This window comes from Rhincodon typus, chromosome 11 (genome assembly GCF_021869965.1).
Source record: "Rhincodon typus isolate 14 chromosome 11, sRhiTyp1.1, whole genome shotgun sequence".
Lineage (NCBI taxonomy): Eukaryota > Metazoa > Chordata > Chondrichthyes > Orectolobiformes > Rhincodontidae > Rhincodon > Rhincodon typus.
Genome location: NC_063342.1, coordinates 27,143,727 through 27,166,918, shown reverse-complemented (window position 1 = coordinate 27,166,918; position 23,192 = coordinate 27,143,727). Strand labels below are relative to the sequence as shown.

Here is a 23,192-nt window from a genome sequence, read left to right as displayed (position 1 = left end):
CCACAAGTATTTGGATAAGGAACAAAAGTTCTCAAATTAGTTTACACAAATTGTGCAGCAACACAACATTGCACAAATGCCAAAGTATGCATCACAGAAGTCATTATCACAAAAATTGTTTATTCAGGCACATAAAACCATATACATGTAGATGGCTCTAGGCTGCCATCTTGAACATTGGTTTGTGTTGGGAACGCAGACTCCACTTTTGAATAAAAATCCTCTTATTATCATCAATGAATTATTTGGAAAAATGTCAAGTTGTTAAACAAGGACATTTCGTTGAAACATTTCATCTTGCACTCTCAGGACAATTTACAAGAGAACCAATTTAATAGGTAAATCACCATTTATACTGCATGAAAGGAGAGCACTAATCAGTTAGCAAGTGGACTCTGATTGGTAGAGGCATTGCCAAGGAGAATATAACAGGTGCTAACAATTGACAATTAATTGCCAAGATGTTTTAGAAAAATTAAACCAGATAGGTCAACTCTCATTAATCAAGGCATTGCCCTGAGAAATGAATTAGCAAACACCTGTTAACTGTTTTGTTGAGTTGAAAAAGGAGCAGTGAATGTGTGCTATTTCTGTCTGCAAAGAAAAGGATGTGTATTAATATGTAGCTTACTGTGCACACAAATATACCTCAATGCGAGCCAAAGTGACAATCCAAAATTGGTGATCAGCATAATTCTTTGTGTGCACAGGATTACCCAGAAAATGTTATTCAATTTAGGATTGCCAGCAATTTATTTTTGCTCTCAAACACTCATCTCTGGATACACCAAGATTTCATTCTTGATTACACACTGTAATCTTAATTGGATGCTCCACTCTGACATCACACATATGTATTAAGTAATTTTCAAAATTTATTACGATGACAGGCAGCTCTGCATATCTTCCATCTCCACAGCCCTCAATCCACATCCTGTGGCAACTTTTATATTGCTCAATTGTTTGCCTGACATTAAGTCACGTGGAGCCAGAAACTCCTCCTATAAACATTAAGATCAAATCGACCTCTGTTAGCTCCAATCTGTAACTCTGTAGCTTTGCCCAATTCAATCCTGGGTCGTCATCCTCTCTGCCCACAAAGATTGAACCACATGCTGCAAAACCTCAGTGTGCCTCCTCCAGTCCAACATGCTCCCTCACTATTCAACTTTCAGACTCAAGCTTCCTGTATATCCTCAGCTTTCCCAACTCTATCAATATAAGCATAACATTCAGTCAACCTGATCGTTTAAACACTTCTTTGAAGATCATTTTGTTCTTCTTTCTTGAATTGAGGGTCATCTTAAACATCTCAACCACTAAGGCTCAGTTACCTGATTTTTCTACGACCAGTTGATGTCTTTATTTCCTCTGAAATGCAATCTGGTTTTGACAGCAACAGTTCATAAGTGCAAGCATGACTGAAATCAAATTCTACACGGAAATTGATTTATTTTGTAATTTTAAAGCCACAAAGGTTTGTGGAATACTTTGGTATTAATTGAGGTTTGTTAACAAGCGATTGGATTCTTTACCTTCCATTTGGCCAGCCTGAGGTTGAACTGCTGCGTAAGACTGTTGATGCTGTGGAGCGCCAGGTTGATGAGCTGCAGATGAGGAAGAGGCAATACTGTCAGGTGTTCCTGACCGCTCATCTACTGGAGCACTTGGAGGGCCTGAAAAACAGTAGTTTAATGTTGCGGAGCAAAAATACAGTACAGTAATCAGTAGCACAATTCTGCAAAATCAAATCCACATCAGAAAAACATACAAGTTACAACATAGAAAGGGGTGACGGAACCTGACCAGTCTGTGATGGCAGTTGCCTTCTATTTGAATAGTTTTAATTACAGTTAACTACCTTGTGCCAACTCTTTTCTTTCATTTAATTAGCTAGTTAAAAGTTAAATACCAGTTATTGTCTGATTTGAAAAAAAAGCGTGGGGGTAGGTTGGATAACAACATGCAATTGGTAGGCGTTTCTCTGGAAAAGGATGACACAATGTTGTTCCTTGGCATATGCAGAATATCAATACTAGAACAGTATAAAAACTTGATTTAGGCCAATACATTCTGACGTTGTGCACTTCTTCAGCTGTCATTTTAATTCAATACATGAAATTACTCCCATCACAGCCAGTTCTGTAATCACTATTATTTTATCCATATGTTACACTACTCCAACGAAGTACTTCAAAATATGGTTTTCACTGAATACATTGATTTAATTATCTAAATAATATTATGATCTTTTATACTGCTGAACGGAGTTTTTAATTATATTTATATTTGTACAAATATTTCATGATCAAGATATCCATCTGAGCAAGCCATTTGCAGGAACACTGTTGGTATCAATAAAGACTCATCTAATTACATGCTTCAAATCACTGCAGCCCACATTGACAGAGAACCTGGATACTTAATAATAATGGGCAGGCAGCACAGGAGCAGGAAATTCGACGTTTCAGATTTACACCGTTCATCAGGACCAAACTGCGACAGCCATTACCTACAGTACATCCAGAAACTGTTTTCTCTGCAGATCCTCAGCTCCACACTCGCAACCATTTGGTACTAGAGTCAACCTTACCCCAGCTTAGGGCCTCTCATTCGCAGACATTAAAAGACCTCTACTGTTTTTCATTCTAGGCAGGATCCACACACTCAACCAATGCTTTTTCTCTGCCCTATAGGACATTAAGGATTGTGAGTACACCAAACTTGCTCATGCCCACCTCCAAACACAGACCTCCTCCACTACCCTATCCACAACCTTATCCTTAATTCACCTGGCCATTCACCATTAACCATGCGGCCACCTCGGCTGCTCCCACTGATGCCGCCAATACCGCTTCCGCCAACACCTCCGAAAACGTCACTTCTGCTAATGCCACTGACTACATCACTACTTCCACTTTCGCCAACATGACCGTTCCCATACATACACCTACTTCCACTCCCAGCTCGATACCTAGCCTCAGCCTCAAGCCCTGCCAGGTATTCACCATCCCTCCAGATCTCCCCCTCACTGAAGACGAACAGTCAGTCCTCAGCAAAGGATTCACAGATTCCTGATGAAGGGTGTAAACCCGAAATGTCAACTTTCCTGCTCGCCTGATGCTGCCTGACCTGCTGTGTTCCTCCAGCTCCACACTGTAATGACTCTAACTCCAGCATCTGCAGTTCTTGTTATCTACTTAATAATAATGCTGGAGCAAACAGTTACAAACATGCCATCAACTAAACTAAACTCCCAATTTCCAAACGGTTTTTTAAGTAATCAATGTATATTTATGAAAATCTCATGTCCAATTTTACATTTGATTGAAATCTTGACTTCATCGTAGATGGAAATGTAACACCTTCACTGTTAACACTTTTCCGATTACCTCTTAGTAACCCGAATTACGAAGGAGGTATTCAAACTTAAATTTCCTTGAAGGTGTTTGCTTTCCTGCATTTCATTTAATTAACACAAAATAATTTCATGACACTTTCTAAGACATACTGTTGCTGAATTAATTCTTATTTAAATGTACTATACTTGCATAATATTGCCTGATCAAAACATCCAATTGAACAAATAATGAGTGGGAACACTAACGATGTTGGGAAAGACTGACCTAATAATGTGATTCAAATCATTGTAACTCACATTAACAGTAATGAAAGCCTGCATGCTGAACCTTGGATCAAAACACAGTGATGCAAACATGTCATACATTATGTGCACGTATGTGATATGTTAACAGCTGTGCACTATATCCAGTATGCCAACTGCATCCTTCTGGCCTTGTACTTGCATAACACTGAATTTCTTTGGCTCTTATTAAAGCATTCTGACAGTTATTTGGTCTAAAACAGACATGTCCGAACCGGCTGCATCCCATCATATAAGCCCCTGAGGCTCCAATCCAAAACTAACAAGTATTAAATCTATTAGGTAGGGCATCAAATTATTGAAGTCTTTAAACATTGCAAGTAGGTTTCTCAACAATTTTGTTTAAACTGCTACTCCTTTCTACAGATCTATACATCATGTATGCTCCAAATGCAATATCAGGCTATTCTTTCAAAAAGCTCTCTACAATGATAGGGTTCAAATGATCTTTGAAATATCAGTCTCGTTCAAATTTCAGGCCAATTTGATAAAACATTAGGGGTATTCATTTGCTCATGAGGCACAAACTGGTTATGTCATAACCAAACAGGTGAAAAAATTCACAATGATTTACCATATCCAAGTTTTACCAGATACACATTTTAAATTTGGTGCTTGTCTAATCAGTGCTATACTAAATTTCACTTGTTCACAGAATTGCAAATTACTGTGATGCTTTTATAAGATTTTAGCTCAATCTAAAAACCTGGTGAGCCACGTCAAATATGCAATTCAACATTCAGTCACTGAACAGTGAAAACAACAAATTATTAGATTTTTAGTATGGCTTTATGTCCAGTGGACTTTGTGGATAATTGGCGTCTCCTCCTTCTTACAGATTCCCACCCTCAAATAATTCACCAATCTGAAACACAAACATACAAAAGTGTTTATTTGCAGCCTAAAAAAAAAGAGAGGTGGTTTTGCTCAGCTGGCTGGATGACTGGCTTGCAATGCTGAGTAACGCCAACAATTTTCACACTGGCTGAGCTTACCGTGAAGGATTCTCTTTCTCAACCTCTTCTCTTACCTGACACATGGTGACCCCCAGGTTAAAGCACCACCAGTCATCTCTCGGCTAAATAAAAACCAAAAGAACTGCAGATGCTGTAAATCAGGAACATAAACAGAAGTTGCTGGAAAAGCTCAGTAGGTCTGGCAGCATCTGTGAAGAAAAAAAATCAGGGTTAATTTTTTGGGTCCGGTGACCCTTCCTCAGAACACTGAGGTCTAAGATGGGTCACCGGACCCGAAACACTAACCCTGATTTTTTTCTTCACAGATGCTGCCAGACCTGCTGAGCTCTTCCAGCAACTTCTGTTTTTGATCTCTCTCCATTATCTTGCAACATTAATGAATGGTACCTGTATGGGACACCAGAAATCCTGCAAACGAGATTATAACTTGGCACAGGGTAATCAAAACCTACAGCTATTCAGAATATTTAGACTTTGATATACATTAAAACTTCAGTCTCTGGTTCAAATGCAATGCATGATTTTCTTCCAAATAATTTTTAAGATGCAGGAATCAAAGTAGCTTTTAAAATTGGTTAATATTTTAAATCTATTTGCACCATGCAAAACAGAACTGATAATTATTTTTATCTTAAAAAGAAATGCTACCAATAACTGATCCTTTAAGAAATCACCTACAATCTGTCATCATCTAAATAAAACAGCAAAATGAAGTTATTTAAGAGTTGTAAAGATATTCAACAGACATTCTTTATCTCAAAGGAGTGCAAGCACTAATCCTAAGGGGATAAATATAGAAAGAAATCCCAATGATGTTTTTAACTGTTTTTGCCTTTATCATTACCTCTCCAAAGCCTGACAGATGACGAAATTTATACATATTCTTAAAATGTGTCACAGATAATGACAGCCACATATCCAACTGTTCAACTGACTGCGGACATTCTAATTGCGCAAACTGGAAATGATTCGCAGAATTCAAATTGGTTAGTACAGGATTTTAGTTTGAATTGCTGAAACACACTTAAAATGAATATGCTGTGTGAATAAATCTACATTTTGCAAATTAAATGACTTCTTGAAGAGTGGTATATGTTTGGGACTCTTCCACAACAGCAGTAAATGCAGGAATAGTTGTTAAAAAATTTTTAAGTCTGAGACAGATATTCCAGTGACTAATTTTATAACTGTAGTCCAGGGAAATGCAGTTGTAAAACCTGCACCAATCATTTTATCCATCATTAATTCAATTTTTCAGAAAATCCGTAAAGTATAGTGCTGATGCTGGAAGTATGAGAGCTCTTTCAAATTTATCTTTGCATCCAGGAGAACAATATTAGATAAATGCATTTATTAAAGGCAAATACTGGATTTCAATATAATCTTGTTTCTAGATTTATCAATTTCATTTTCATGAGAAAGTCAGCAAATCAAAACACACTTTCTCAGTTGTTCTAATCTAAACATTCAAAATTAGCTTTTAAAACTCTTAGGATGTACTTTGTTCTTCAAAGGAAGGTCAATTAATTGGGTTTAAATCCAGTTCATGCTCATAGAACGGGAATCATGATCTTAAGAGACACTGAATGCCCAGAGTCCAAACGATCTCAAAAATTACTTGTGCGTCTGAGTAAAACACCTCACACCACTGTGTTTGGAGCTCTCTGTTCCTGGATCCTCTTATCCTTGGATTCACCTACCAGGTTCACCTTTCGCATTACGAGGAGACAGATTAAAAACAGAGAAAGAGGCAGGCCACGTTCAAGTCCAGCAAGAATTTTTTTTGTAACAGAAAAATGAAAGAATTAACTTTTGTTAGTCTCAAAATGACAGAAGCAGTTAGCACTTAGTATACATCAAACAATACTGACCACTAACATGTACGTAATCATACAATGACAACCTACACCGATTAAGTCAGTTCAATCATAGACGCTACTTTGGATATCAGGAGCACCTCCCTGAATTTAATGACAAGGTCTTAACGCGATGAGTGTTACTACCCTGATGTTATTCTGAAGTAGCAGTACTTATGACATTTTCATCTTGTGGATGATCTCACACACTCCATACAGGCCTGGTTGCACTCATTACAGCCATTTCCTGATTGGCTCTCAATTTGTTGTGCTGTTTTGGCAGTTCTCCAATTCAAGATGCCAAACTTATATATTGCAAATTGCAACTTAATTCCCAAATCAAAGTTTAATTTCCTTTTCTTAAAAAAGTTTCCTTGCTGTATTGATTGACTGATATCATATATTCCCTTCATTGTTTTAAATGTATCAGATCACAGCAGACAACTACTCAACTGCATTCAGAACATTCACAAGAGTATTCAGCATGGGAGAGAAATAACATAAATGAGGGGATGCAATGTAGGTTAATGAATAAATGAAACTACCGTACATTGGGACGTTGACTGATAAAAATGTATCCTCATTAGTATCAATATTCCTCACTGTTTTAAATTTAAAAAAAAAATCAGGAAGGGGAATGATTTTTCAAAGCTATTGCCACCATATCTATGTACATTAAATCAACAGGTTGAAAGAAATAAGAAAGAACAGTAGGTACTGATTACAAAACAACAGTAGACAACATACACAGCTGAAATAAAACCAGAAAATGTTGCAAGCCGTTGATGCATCAGGCAGCATTTGTGAAGAGAATACAGGAATCAATGTTGTGTGCAACTGAATCCCAGCATTCCATTCACAGATGCTGCCTGCCCGGCTGCTTCCGGAACATTATGTTATTCGTTCGGATTTCCAGCATCTGCAATTTTTGTTTTGCCTTTGCTCATACACAGCTGAAGCTGTTGGGCTAACATTTACATCTCAACCGATTTCATTACTGGTCCCTTGAGCCATCATGCTCAATAACTGCAGATAAAACTTAGGTCAAGAGAAAGTCAGACGAAAGGATGTTAAAATTTCTTTGCCAAGGTAGAGTGCAAAAATTTGTCATTGTGAAATGATTTTTCTTCCCTTTTCCAGTCTCCCTCCCCTTGCCATCCCCTTGATAGCTGGCAGAAGGTGGGTGGAGGTAACATTTTTATCCTGTTTAGTAATCTGTAAACATTATATTCAAAAATTAATGGATAGATTGCAATGAAACGCAAGTCCAAAGGAACAACAGATTGTTTCTGGCGAAAATGCAATAATATTGGGAGTTAGGCAAAATGACAGTTTTTAAATAGTGTTTTGTGGATCTTTTTATAAAGAATTTTGAGAGTTGTTTTAAAATGCTGCAGAATGGCTCAGCTGCTTTAGTAGAAATCGTTGTTGGTGCAAATTAATGAGCAAAGTTTTCATAGTGGATTGCTGGATGGAATGATCTGAAGATTCCTTAGTAGGACAAAAGCTCACCATATAAAACAATATTTTTTTGAGCTTTGTAGTAACAAAACGAGGTCCTGTGGCACAGTGATCGCATCCCTTCCTCTGAGCCAGTGGCTCCAAGGTTCCACTTAATGACTTGCTAGCCATGGCAGGTGCATTCATAATGTGGCTAAACAGTTCAATTATCAGCCTTTAAATCCTTCCTATACGACTAAAGGCATGCTAGGAGAACAAAACAGTTTCCTGGTCAGCAATACAAATGTAAAACTACAACAGTATTTTGCCAAGCATAATCATGGACCAATCCAACTGAAGCCCACGGCCACCAACACCTACTTAAAGCAAGGTACCTGAACAAGGAAATTGTTACAGAGCACCCGCAAGCCTGGAAAAGCCTCGCACGATTGTAATAATTCTCGGTTAACAAAGTGGTGTGGGTACAAGATCAACAGAGTGCCCACTTTGCCCGTTTCAGTGGAGTGCAGTTCCATGATGTTAACAGCTCTCCAGTATGTCCTCGTAAATGGAAAACACTCATACACAAACAGAATATTAAAATCACTTGGCAGTAAGGTAGCAGAATGACAACTTTACATGTTATATCAACCCTTATTAATGTGTGCATCAACAAACTGCAAAACTCTCATTTTTCAACGTGCAGTCCTCATTACACGAAAAGGTCTTTGAGATAAGAGAAAACAGTTCCGAATTCAAATTTCAACTATGTGTTGGAACTGGAAGGCACAGATTGAACTGCACAGCAAACAATCCTGACCTCTGCAGTGAAAAGCCTAAAAAAATGTTAACTCCTAAGTCTTTTACTTGCCCACAGTCGGTTGTTCTTTCAACAGGATTTGGAAACAGCAACTAGTCAAAAGGGAGGAGTACAATGTCAGGTAGTAGGAGGTCACCACTGTTGAGCAAAGGAGCGTTTCCAGCATACTCATAAGTTGCAAGGAGGAGCATTTCAGGAGAGTCTGATGATAAACTGTGGTAGGGGGATGGGGGAGTTTATAAGCCTAAGTTTTCTTTGGACAGTTCAGAAGAACACTCCTACTCCCACATGAAAACAGAAGATAATGAGAAAAGTTGTCTCTTTGGGTCTTTTCTGGCCCGAGCTCTGCTTGCCATTAGTTAACTTGGTGGGAAAACCTGAATACCTTTATTGTTATGGTCCATAGTTATAATAACCTAATGACATGTCGCCGGACCAAATAACATTAGGATCCAAGCTGTATACATAGAGAAGAAACATCAATTTTCTTGCAGCCTGTTCAGAAGATCAGACTTATAGTGACTGGGGAAACAGCCCATCATTTTGGCCTTGATGCTTTCTAAAAGATGATTTCTGCAGAAGCTTTTTAAAAAAAAATCATATCAGCTCTGCATATTTTTCTCTTAAGAATGTACAACACTGATGTCTGTTATACCTAAGATCCGTCAATGGAAAAAAATGATTTATGAAAGGAAAAAAAGAAATATGGTTCTAGAATAACTGCACTGGTTACCTGACTATTGATTGAGGCAAGATTCACTCTGTGGAATAAAGAGTCATCTTCACTGAAATGACCATTTCTAAAGACACCAAACAAAGCAATTGAGCATCATGAAATTTTCATCACCAGTTTAATTCACACAGAATAATAAGTTTACATTCTGGGAGACGAAAGGCTTGCCTGCCACTTGGTGAGCTTTGAAAGAAAACAGAATTAGAATCTGTAAAACATATTGTCTTCAGCAGAGTATTGAGAAGAACATTGATTCATAAAAGAGCTCTCTCTCCTTGCCTGGTTTTCCCAACTCGGAGAAAACAGTGCCCGATGAAAAAGCAAATTGGGAAAACAACCATTCATGAAGACTCAAAAATATCTACAGAATCTGCTACTATTGTAAATGCAATTCAACAATTCATTAACTGCTGCCATGGAGTCTAAAACCTCAACCACTCTGAAGCCTTCCACACTGCTTTATTGCTCCGCGTCTGTACGAGACACCGTGCCTTTTAAAATTTAATGCTCATGTTTGTGCTGATGTTTAATGTGTGGCATTTAATTTTTTTTTAAATCAGGAAGTAAAATTCCTCTTTCATTAAAGAAATCTTGGTAATTGGCTTCTTCATTTTGTCATGAAATATGCTCCAATTAAAACATGACAACTATATTTTTAAAAATAGCAAATATTAATTGTGACCAACAAGGGAAGTTAAAAGAGGGACTGGAATCCCCTAGTCACTTGAATAGAATAGCAATTTATTGTCACAAGTATTTTTACAAAAAAATAGAGTGAAAAGTTTCATAATTTGCCATGCCACGGCACTTGTATTAATGACATACGTCATAGATAAGAGGAAAAGACAATAAAAATTTGGGCAAAGTTGATCGTAATAACTGGAAGTTCACTTCTAAATGAAACGCATGGATCAGGATGGTGTGCAAGTACAGAAAGTAATCAGGAAAACTAATACAATGTTGTATTTTATTATGGGAGGAATTGAATGCAAGAGTCGGGAGGTTATGATTCAATTATTCAGAGCATTGGTAGAACCACATCTGAAGGACAGTGTACAATACTGGTCACCATACTTACAAAAGGATGTTAGCGCAGTGGAAATAAATCAGAGAAGGTTTACCAGACTAATACCTGGATTGAGCGACATACCTTATTACTGAAGGCTAGACTTGCTAGGCCTGTATCTTCTGGAGTTTAGAAGAGTTAGAGATTACTTAATTGAAATATGAAAACGTCCCGAGGGGACTGTGCCGGGTCAACGTGGAAAGGATGTTTCCTTTTGTGACAGGATCTGCAATGAGCTCATCAGTGGTTATGACAATATACCCAAGTCAGCTGGACAACACGTTACAGAAACAACTTACAGCACACATTCAGACTGCAAAATGCAATTGTAAAAAGCAAGCAGAATCAAATCTAGCCAATCACCACCCCATTAATCTACTCTTGATCATTAAAGTGATGGATGGACCCATCAAGAATGCTGTCAAGCAGTACTTGCTCAGTGATAACTTTTTCAATAACACAGTTAGATTTCTTCCAGGGTCACACACCTCCTGACCTCATTACTGTCTTGGTCCAAACATGGATAAAACAACCAAGCCCTGTAGCTAAGTTTAGAGTGGTTGCGTTCAACATCAAGGCAGCATTTGACAATGTAGCATCAAACAGCCCTGGCAGAACTGAATTTAAAGGGGGAAATCTTTCCACTAGTTAGAGTCAAAGCTAGCACAGAAAAGATGGCTGTGGTTTTGAAAGTCAATTTTCTCATTTCCAAGATATCACTGCAGCAGTTCCTCAGGGCAATGTCCTAGGCTTAACCATCTTGAATCGTTTTCTCAAATGAACTTTAGAGATGTTCATTGATGATAACAAAACGTTCAGCACTATTTGTTAGTAAGGGTAAGATCACTGCACCTCACAGGTGCCAGGAACAATCATCTCCAAAAAGAGAAATCTAACCATCTCCCCATGATTTTCAATGGCATTACCATAACTGAGACGCCCATTATCAATATCCTGGGGTAACCATTGATTAGAAATAGAATTGGACTACAACAGCAGAGGCTACAATTTTAGTGCTGCGTAACTCACCTCCAATTGCCCCAAAGACCCTCTAGCATCAACAAGGAATAATGCAGCAGTATAATGGAATATACTCCATGTCTGTTCATGGACCAGAAGGTATGTTTGCCAAGACATCCAGTAAAGTATGTGTGAAATAGTATGAACTACATCTTTGCAGCATGTCAACATTAAGCACAACAATTCAAAACAAATCCACATACTACAGAATTTAGATTCAGATTATCAAATAAATAGATTTGAAGCTGGGACATCAAAAAGTCCAGAGATCTTTAAACATTCTGTTTCCATGCTTTCCTTCCATTTGCCTCATCTTCTCTGACACTTAAAACTTCCAACAAGAGGCTTTGCTGAGGACTTCTAGATTTCAAGTTTGACCCTGATGTGCATTACCCCTAAATCATGAGACTAGTTTGAATTTTGAGCACTGCTCCTCAGCAAATTTAGAATCAAACAGTGATTAGTAAATTTTCAGACATGAAAATTGACGAAATTATGGATAGTCAGGAAGGTTGTCAAAGGATACAGCAGGATATTGATGGAATTTAATCTGCAACTGGATTTCATATTTTTGAGAGACATAGTGGCCAGCACCAGCTTTTGGATTTTCTATAAATTGCAGTTCATCAGACTTGAGAGGCAATTACACTCAGACCTCCAAAAGCTTGCAAAGGTCAGGACCCCTGTGAATGAAAGGCAACCAGCACTAAAAGATTCTGAAAAGAACAACTTCTAATTCAAGATCGAGTCCTAACTGACTGGCTGTCAATTTAAGGACCACCACAATCAACAACTTGACATCATTGCCCAAAAAACCAGAAGAGGTCAGAGAATTCAGAGGAATTCATCTTATTTCCATCACTCCTTTGGTGTTTGGACTCTTGATCCATAGATTTTGTTTCTTGCATATAATTTTCGTCCATGAAATTCCTGCAAAACCATTCCATCTTGTCCGTCCTATTTGTGAATGAAGGTGTATGTGTTTGCGTTTAAAAGGGGTATAGTTTAGGTTTGCATGTCAGTAATTAATAATCAATTTTGACACATGTTAGAGGGATATTCATTATAATAAGAAAGTTTTTCCATTCCTTGTTTATTGGTGAAACCGGATGTAGTTTATTTTATCATAGATAGGAAAATTAAGCATTTGAGTGGTTAAATGGGTCATTTTTACATTGTGATGATTTAAGGAATAGTGGGGCTGGACCTCCAGTGTGCTCTTCCCATTCCGGTCATGACAGTTTGACTTCAATTGTTCAATGGTTTCCATTTAGCTAGCCATTCCTTTGTTGATTGGAAAAGTAGAGGGAGGAGAAGCCAGTAGCTGCCAAAGGGAGCCAAACATCTCTCTTGGTCTAATTTTCTGTTGCCCCGCAAGGCCTCGTTGCCTCACCTTCTCGCTTCCCCTCCAGTCAAAATGACAATTCCACAGATGGTGGCAACTTTTTTCAGTTTGGTCACTCCTGAAATTCACTTTTCTATGGAGATTTGGCTACTTTCAGGGGTAATTCTGCCCACCGCAACCCTGCGTATTTTGAGTGGTCTAGAGTTGAACAACTAGATACCTCTGGAAGAGGGTCTCTGGATGAGCGAAATTAGGAGTGGCATAAGCAGCCTACGAACCTGACTTTTTGTGCTGTTGACAGAGAGAGAGGTCATGCAAGCGAAACACTTTTTAGGGCGTCCCAAGCAAAAGACAGAGAGTGATACCAGTGCTGAAGGAAAGATAAAGATGAAAAATGGCTGTAAATGAAAATGTGAAAAGGAGAGGATACATAAAACAGCACAAAACCGAGCATTTTCCAGCTTACTTTAGTTTCAAAGAGTCAAACTGGAATTCAAACACTAACCCTGTTTCTCTGCTCACAAAAGTTACCAAATCTGCTGAGTTCCTCCAGCACTTAATTTTTTTTTTCCCCCAAAATAATGCCTGATGTGACCCAACAAGACCTGATGAATGGCATACCACGTGAGCACCAGAAACATTCCAATCCGCCTGTCTTGGACTTGAGGGAGTCAATCTAGGGACTCTATCAAGGGGAATGATTAATATGAAGAAAGATAAGAGTTTTACTGGGATAAATACAAAGGTGGCGGTGAGGTAGATGACTGAAGAAACTGGCAGCTGCAGATGCTGGGTTGTTGTAAATTTCCAAGTGAGTAACAGGAAAGATTTTCTTTCAGGAGCAGGCACTGAGAGAAATGGTGTTGTTAAGGGCGATGACAGTAGTAGGGGTTACAAGGAAGTGATCAGACAAAACTTACTCATGATTGAGACAGCAATAACAAAAATCATGCAGTTAGCAAAGTTGAGGGAATGTCTGTTATTATGAGTGGCAGCATTCATAGTGGAAAAATTAAGGAAACATAAGACAGCAGTGAACTCAAAGAGAGACCAAAGCAAATTCAGATGGATGTTGAAATCACCAAGTTATTTAGTGCAGAGTAAATGGGTAGAAAGCAGTAAGGATATTGCAATAAGAAACTAGATGTGGGTCTTGGGTATGCAGTGGAGCAAGTTAAGATGCAACAGGAGTGGGCCAAACTAAGAAAATACCAGAGGGACGAGGTGGTCATCCATTTTGTCAGAAATTTCCTACTATCATACTTTCTAATTCTAGGTACTTTGTTGCATAATATCTGCTATAACAAACCTCCTTCTTCTCAAAGCCATTATTAGTATAATTGATTTAATGAGAAGTTTCTAAACACCTTTAAAATCATAAAATAATTTCTCTTTCCACAGATTCTGCCAGACCTGATGTTTATTTCCAACATTTTTAGTTTTCACAACATAAGTTCAGCATCTACACTAAATTTGCTGTGCTAAGCTCTATCATGTTGCAGAGTTTCATTTAAAGCTCAAATATTCAAAGTCACCGATTTAACTTCTGATAACTTCAATGAAAATGAAGTAGCGTAATATGTAATAGAATAAGTATCGGCAAAATGGTATCAAACTCCCTAAAAAAAAACTAACAATTCGGCTCTCCTCATTAGCTCAGAGTTCCCAGATACTACTTAAAAAAGGGCAAAAAAGAAAAAGGCATGTTATTTTTAGGTACAAAACTGGAAATTGCAGGAGAAACTCAGCAGGTCTAGCAGCATTTGTGGAGTGAAAACAGAGTTAACATTACTGGTTCAGTGACCCTTCTTCAGAACTTCTGATGCTGCCAGCTCTGCTCAGTTTCTCCAGCTATTTCTGTTTTTGTTTTCGATATCCAGCATTGACAGTTCTTCGTTTTATTATTTTCTAGTAACTTGCTAGCAACATGGCAGTCAGACCCTTTTTTACGTATCCCACGTAGATTACAAAGGAAGCTGCTGAATTCTGTCTTACTCCCACATTTTCTTTTGGATACCTTGAAAGCCTTTACACAATAATATCTAAAACTAATGTGGTCAGTTTTTTGACTGAACTGAGCACATTCTCCTACAGACCATTAGCCACAACAAACAATGACAGCTGAGAATCCTTTTTTAACAAATGTTTCTGGACAGCCCTTCAGCGAAGCCTCCACCTGATCACACTTGAGGGGGAGCCATATAGCGCCTCAAACAGTTCTTAGTGCATAGCTGACAAATTTAATAATTATACACAAAGACAAAAGCAGCAGCAAGGACGAAAGTAAGTGAACCATTACACTAACTGATCCAAGTTTTCCACAGGGGAATTTCACGCCACAAGATCAACTGGCCATTTAAACACCAATAAAACACAAATTTTATTGCCACAGAAATAAAAATTCCAGCATTATAAATTCACGGACCAAATGTACTTCTCCAGCACAATCGCGCCACATGTTTAGTCAATAAAAATGCTCACAGTTCATAATTCTTAGCATTACAAGAGGCTTTGGTTTGTTTATTTAATCTCTGTATAGTAACTAAACATATGAAGAAAAAAGACAGTTCCAGTTACGTAGTGGATATATTTTGCTGAGGGACATGGACATACAAATTATTTATTTAGGGGCAAGCACCCTGAAAATCATGAAGTTCAGACTGTTTACAAGGATACGTAGATATTTGTAGAAAAGTACATATTTTCAGTATCCAATATAATGAAAGTTAAGTTTGAAAATTATCGTGCAGTTTTAATCATTTTCTTTAGCTGGCTTCATGGTTAAGCAAATGTGGAACTGTGGGATTATAATGTAAGTTTTGTTTTTAAATACTACCATAAGTCTAATTCAATAAACCCACCTGAAACCTGGTCTTCAGTCAGGCCAAATGATGACATTACATTCTTGTTGATTTCATCTTGATTTTTTAAAGGATCAAAGGCAGACATGCTGGCAGCACTAACGGGAACTGGCTGCTTAATCGTAGAGTCTGGTGCCAAAGCCTTTCCATCCCTTCCATCAACTGCATCTGTTACAAAAGCACAAAATGAAAAGAATGTTTCGGCTATTTATTAAAATAAAACAAAGGTACTCAAATATAGAAGGACCACAGCTAGTTTTCTCATCTGCCTTTTCAAAAAAAATGCACAACTTTACATAAGACAAAGGAAAATCAATAATTGGTTGGTTGGAGGAGTCAAAGAAAGGAAGTATGGACAGGTATCTGAAAATAAAAAAATGGCACAAAACTACACACGAATAACTATGCTTCCATTATTATTTTACACATTGCCAGGCACAGCACTTGAACTGAACGTGTTGGCTCTTAAGTGGAGAATGCAATCTTCTCTGATATGATATAATTAAACCATAAACAGGATAAACATTTACTGCACAAAGCAGTGAAAATCCTCAACCATGAATTATTACATAGGATAACAAAACTAGAGAAAGGTCTGCAAAACATTTATTACACAATGAGGAAAGAAGTCATTAACCAACAGTTTCAAAAGTCACAATGTATGGTGTGGTACTAAAACCAGCCCTCCATCATCCTAAGGAAATTATTTTAGTCATCTGAGAATTCTGCATAAATGTAAAAAGCAAAGCTTTGCAGATCTAAACATTGTGAAAATCCTAGATGTTCACATTGACCCACTAGTACAATGCGTGGGAAGAAAACTGACATAAAGCAAATATGAATAATGGTATAGTTAGTACGTTTGAACAAAAATGCAGGTCATCAAAATTAATTCTGCCTTCCTTTAGAGGTGCACACCAATAGCACCGGCAGTTAAATTAGCTTCTAGACCACACCGAAAATTATTCCTGGATACCATCTACCACCCCTTAACATGTCCCTCATGAGACTTTGCAGTAATTTTTGTTTTATCAGTAGAAGCGTAGAGACTGAGTCTGGGTTTGCAACATGTCTCTTTCTTTTTACTATTCTGTGCATTGAAAAAACACTTTTGAAGTTCAACATGCCTTATACCATCCAATATATCCATTCCCAAAGTCAGCAAACTACAAAGTATTGCAAGAATGTGACAGTTTGTGTGATATGATTCACATGAGTCAAAGTGGGCCTGATAAATGCATTTGCCAATCTGGCATCAGTGTTATGCTGCAATAAATGCTGTTGGATAAGTTTAGCCAAGAAAGTTAGCAAAAGTGCAGTTCACCTATAATCTTCCTTCACTCAAAGTAGAGAGAGCTATCTGATTTATAGCAAAGCAATTTAAATAAACTTCCCACTGGGAATGGCAAAAATTCCAAAACTACAGAACAAAGATGGATTCACAAGTACACAATACAGTTGGAGCTTATGAGATAATTGTTAGGACTAACTGACACTACCAAATCAAATTTAGACATTCGCTAAGCTCCTGAGACAAAACACATTATTGCAACTTACATCAGATATGCTTCTTTACTTGATCTACAGCTCCTGCTTCAAATTCCAACTGGATGTTACAGCTTTGTTGGTAGAACAGACAAAGTTGAGTAATGCAATTTTTTAGGTCTCATTGACGATTACTTTTCAGTTTCAGTGGTTACCATTTGTAGTGAACAAAACCATTTCGAATTTACTTATCCTCAAGCACGACAGAGTCACCGAGTCATACGGCACAGAAACAGACCCTTCAGTCCATCCAGTTCATGCCGACCGTAATCCCTATCTAAACTAGTCCCACCTGCCTGCTCCTGGCCGATATTCCCTCCAAATCTTTCCTATTCACGTACCTAGCCGAATATCTTTTAAATATTGTAACTATGCCCACATCCATCACTTCCTCAGGAAGTTCACTCCACGCACAAAACAGCTTGTGCAAAAAAAAGTTGCCCCTCATGTCTGTTTTAAATCTTTGTCCCCGAGCCTTGAAATTCCCCATCCTAGGGAAAAGACAACTACCATTAACCCTATCTATACCCCTCATGGTTTTATAAATCTCTTTAAGGTCATCTCTCAACCTCCTACGCTCCAGTGAAAGAAGTCCCAGCTTATCCAGCCTTTCTTTAGAATTCAAACCTTCTATACCTGGCAATATCCTGGTAAATCTCTTCTGAACCCTCTCCAGCTTAATATCCTTCCTATAACTGGGTGACCAGAACTGGGCACAGTACTCCGGAAGAGGCATCATCAATGCCCTGTAAAACCTCAACATGACTTCCCAACACCTATACTCAAGAGGACTGTGCAATAAAAACAAGTGTGCTACATCTTAGTTAAAATTTAAGATTTCCTTTCATGTTTTATTATGATGAGTGGTCATCAATGATATTACGGTACTGACCTGTCTTGATGTAGCTGCTACACCCATTGAGAGCACAAAATTAAAATGACTTGCAATTAACTCCAGTTGCATCAGTATCTAATAGTTTCATTTAAATGTTAATTTATTTTTCTCAAAGCCAGGCCTCCTTACAGTAAACATTGAACCGGAAAAGATTTATCCATGCCACGGGGAAGCATGGTGGCTCAGTGGTTAGCACTGCTGCCTCACAGAGCCAGGAACCCGGGTTCAATTCCACCTTCAGGCGACTGTCTGTGTGGAGTTTGCGTATTCTTCCCGTGTTTGCGTGGGTTTCCTCTGGGTGCTCCGGTTTCCTCCCACAGCCCAAAGGATGTGCAGGCTAGGTGGATTGGCCATGCTAAATTGCCCATAGTGTATCAGGGATATGTAGATTAGGTGGGTTATAGGGGAATGGGTCTGGGTGGGATGCTCCGAGGGTCGGTGTGGACTTGTTGGGCCGAAGGGCCTGTTTCTACACTGTACGGATTCTATGAACATTGTATGAAGTTTCTATGAAGTTTATACTTTATAGAAATGCTATGGAGTCTAAAGGGTAGCTGATTAGGGTCTCTCTTGTTGGAGATAGTAAATGCTGAGCGCTTGTGTGATCCCAAGTTTGACTTGCTATTTTAATAGCCTAAATTGAAATGTTGTCCGGGTCTCATGGACATGAACTACTTCGCTATCTGTGGAGCTGTGAATCGTACTCAAGATTGAGCAACTCTCAGTGAAAATTGTACTTTTGACATTATGATGCTGGGAAGGTCGCTAATAAAAGCGGTTGAAGGCAGTTCGACCTCACTATTCTGAGGAACTCATGCAACAATGTCCTGAGATGTTGTAACTGTTTCTGTTGTGGGCTATATTAAGGATCAAAAATGTAACATTTTAGTTTCAGTTTATGGTCAGTTGGAGGTGGTTTACTTTCAGCTAACTTTATTATGCCTGTGTATATGTATAAAGAAATGAATCTTTGAACCTGCTGGAGATTTATAGAAGCAAAAAAAGTCATGAGGTGGCTTTGAATATAATTATTCAAGAGTGGAGCTATGTTCTGAGCAAAAGATTTTTCTTATTTTTTTTGAAAGGCTGTAAATAGAGGAAGGCTGAACCTGGGAGTTATTAAAATATGGTCTTTGAAGAACTTAATTTTATGTTTTGAGAGAGAGGGGTAAAGAGTTATGGAAAAGTAGGTACAGCCAAATAGCTCTGTAAAGAAGACCAGTTATGTACTGAAATAGTGTGTGCGAGTGTTTGAGGGTCACATCATACGACTCCTACAATTGGGCCAGGAAGTCAGATTGGTAGAAGTGTATCATCGACCTGAACTGTGACTTGTGCATCTAGACTCAGAATAAAAAGGACTGCCTTTCAGAGTATGGGTATTTTAAAAGTTTATAAAATTGAAAGCCACAGTAAAAAAAAGATTAAACTCTGTTACATCTGTCGAAGTGAGTTTAAGGTGGAAACTTACATTATTTAGAACTAATATCTTATTTATTCAGTTACCCAATTTAGTCATTATTGCTAATATGCATTTTGTTCAAGTTTATTAAGATTATTTTGGTATTTTAATGTAATCTGGGAATCCTACCATTTATTTTCTTACCCTTGGCTCTTCCACACACATTATTTAAATGATTATGATCCTTCAAGCCAGATCCCAACTAATGTCCTAATAGTCCAATATTCTCCTAACTGCAATCATATCACTCCTTTCAACACAGATTAATTTGAAATAGTCAGACCAATTTTATCATCTCCCCAATTCTCATTGGATAGGTACTTGCAAGGATGATGGGTGTAAATCACATCTCTGGCTTCCCTCACAGCCTTCTCGGTCTCTCCAAGTGATTTGCTCATCGTTACATACCAGACACTCATGCAAGCAACAGAGATTCTAATTAAAGGCTATGCCAGGTTTCCACCAATACCCAGTTATCCAGAATCAGTGGCTGGCACTACACCACCAGGTGCTTTCTTAGGAACCACAAATTGCATACACTATTAAGCATGTGATTCAACCACAGCAGTGCAGAACTTAAAGCTAAACTTGCACATCAGCTCATCATTTGATATGGTTTGTTGAACTGTGCCTTATAGTAACTGGATATGCTAAGTTGCTGAAGTTCCTCATCCAGATTCAGTTTTCCCATTTCCTATAAATGTACTATCATGGGGCACTAATAACAGCCAGTTTTGTTTTAAAAGTATACTACCCTCCCCCAGGCCAAAGTGCAATTCTTGTACTTAACTGCGCTAAATTTCATCTAGTACTATTCCATCCACTTACGCTATTTGCAAGTCATTGGCTCTTTTTCAGGTTTAACTTGCTCTATTGATTTGGTACGGTTAGAGTGTTTCTGATTCAAAATCAGTATTATAAATTAGAAACCATACTGGTGACAATAACAACCTTGGAAGCAGCACCACACCTGATTCTGACATTATTTCCCAATGACAAAATATTATTTCCCATCTTTGAACTGATTTCTTACACGTACTTTGACATTTCAATCCTTTAAGCTCAATTAGCAGCCTTTTTTGTGAATTTTAGGAAAACTTTTACAAAGGCTAGGTACACTGTTTTGCTGCACCCTTGCCATGTCTTAAGCTTAAGCAAATCAGTTTTTGTTGATATAATTTCTTTTAATAAAATGTGATAATTATATCTTCAGAATAACTAAAAATGTAAAGATAGGGAAGAAAAAAATTATTAATTAAAAGCTTAAAATAAATAAAATTATATATGCTGCTCATTCTGGTTGTATTACAATGTTTGGTAAAATTCACAGCTACACAGATATCTTCCCTCTGCTGTTCAGAAAGTAGTCAAATTAAATTGATTTTAGGTTTTAGAATGCAACTGTTAAAATCTATATATATTAACAGTAAGAATCAAAGAGTATAGTTCTGAAAGGATGGCTATTTTCCAAAGCTGCAGGAAAAAAAACAAACCCATTTACTCAGTTTAATTGTAACATTTTCAGATGATTCTTTTCATTCCAAAAATAATGTTAACATTGCAAGGACATATTTCTCAAAATAGTTCTCCAGGGGTTTGTGCAAGCTTGGTAGAAGTAACAGAACCAGCTGTGGTGATTTGAAGGGAAAGAAACAATCAAGTAAAACTGACCTCAGCACATATTCAGAATGCACTCCAACGTGCACAAATTCTATTTAAAAACAAAATCCTTTCTACTTCACTTGCAATAGAGTTTAAATGTAAACCTAATGGTGCTACAAGTTTGCTATCATTGTTCTACCACTTCATGCTCTGTGAATGAATTCAGATACATTTCTGAGCACTAAAATTCTATTCTTCAATTGCTACTTTATACAATGTTAAGAACACAATTGCCTTTGCACATCTGGGACTCACAATACAATATAAAAGGGTGCAATGAGTACACAAAAGCCAAATATTTCAGATTTCCATAAGGCTTGTGTTAATGTACTCAATGAAAAGAAAAAGGAAAAAAGGTACTGCTTTTACAAAACACATGGATTGTAGGTTATAGACAGTGACACAATGGATTTTTTCTTTTTAAAAAAAAGCACAATGAAGGCAAATAATTCTACATACCACTTTCAGGGATGTTAGAAGAAAGACCTGGTTCGCTGGGGGGCTCCAAGCTATCCAGCAGCCGGTTCACCTTATTCCGAAGTTCTATTAGTTCCCAGCGAAGATATTTAACTTGATTAGACTCCAATGGTCGTGGCTGTCCATTAACTATTACAAAATTAAAAAGTCTCATTAAATTATTAATAGTACTGTACATCATCTATTACCAAAAAGGCATTGATAAATCTATCTGTTGACACCCCATATTTTGTGATTTGAACATGATTATGCTGCATTATAATCATTTTTCAGAATCTCAAAGTTATCATTACAAAATTGAACACGAATGCTTAGTATATTGTATTGTAATATAGTCTTTTCTCTAACATGTCAGCAAACAGTAACAATCTCCCAAGGACCCCAATTCAAATTTATGTAAAACTATCAACAAACCAAAGGGAATTCAAACTGGCATAGCTGAAAACACTTGTTTTCCCCCCCAAAACAATTAAATGGAAATAGAAATAATAGCAATTCAATAACAACAGAATATAGCATATCAGGCTCAAGACACAGAGCTTGTAATGTAGTACATAACTTAAGAGGGCTGATGATCTCACTCCTCCACTAGGTCCATAGCCACTTGCATGAAACCATGCATAACAAGCTGACTCTCTTTCATGCACTTATTATTCCATTATTTCCAATGCAATAATTCATTCTTAACTTCTCAAAAAGTTATTCTGCACTTTTTGTAGTATGGATATGGATTCAGGGAGGAAAGATTTTTCACCACCATGCAAGCAGGCAATTTGAAGAAATGCACCAATACATTAAACATTTTATTTCTCTTAATACAACAGTCACAGTATCCAAAACTTTCACCATTTTAGTGGTGATTTTGATTTTGCCATCTTTTGCTTGTTGTCTCAAATCCATGAAATCAAATTGACTATTTAAAATATTGAGCACAAACTGTTAGCAAACGTTATCACTTTTGAATAGGAAATACAGGACCAGAAATGAAACTCTTCTCCTCTGGTCTCTAAATTATGTATTAGCAGATGGAAATCATCTACTATAATTACAAAAATTAAATTGAAAATCAAAACATTTCCCATATGGAATTCTTGAAGGGACTAATTATCACAGTCAATATGAAAACAAATGCCTTGCAAAGAATTCCTCATATATGCAAGTTGAGTGACTTTCCACAGGAGAGAACCTAGTTAATTTCTCAAGAAATAAAAATGTACAATGTAAATCCTCAGATTTCTCCATATTGCACAACCACTGATAGATGAGGGAGACAATGGCCTTGTGGTATTATCGCTGGATTGTTAATCTAGAGAACCAGATAATGTTCTGGGGACCCAGGTTCGAATCTCGCCATGGCAGATGGTGAAAT

General features: G+C 37.6%; 1 protein-coding gene across 2 annotated transcripts in view; it reads right to left on the bottom strand.

The window, feature by feature from the left end:
- Positions 1–23,192, bottom strand: part of tfg (trafficking from ER to golgi regulator) — a 103,870-nt gene that overhangs the window by 30,197 nt on the left and 50,481 nt on the right. The window contains exons 4-6 of one of the 2 annotated variants that reach the window (XM_020511092.2): positions 21,806–21,952; positions 15,783–15,950; positions 1,536–1,676 (exon numbers count right to left, since the gene is read on the bottom strand). In XM_020511092.2, the coding sequence (XP_020366681.2) occupies positions 1,536–1,676; positions 15,783–15,950; positions 21,806–21,952 (456 nt within the window). The remainder of the gene's footprint in view (positions 1–1,535; positions 1,677–15,782; positions 15,951–21,805; positions 21,953–23,192) is intronic. The other variant, XM_048602644.1, reaches the window with a different exon arrangement.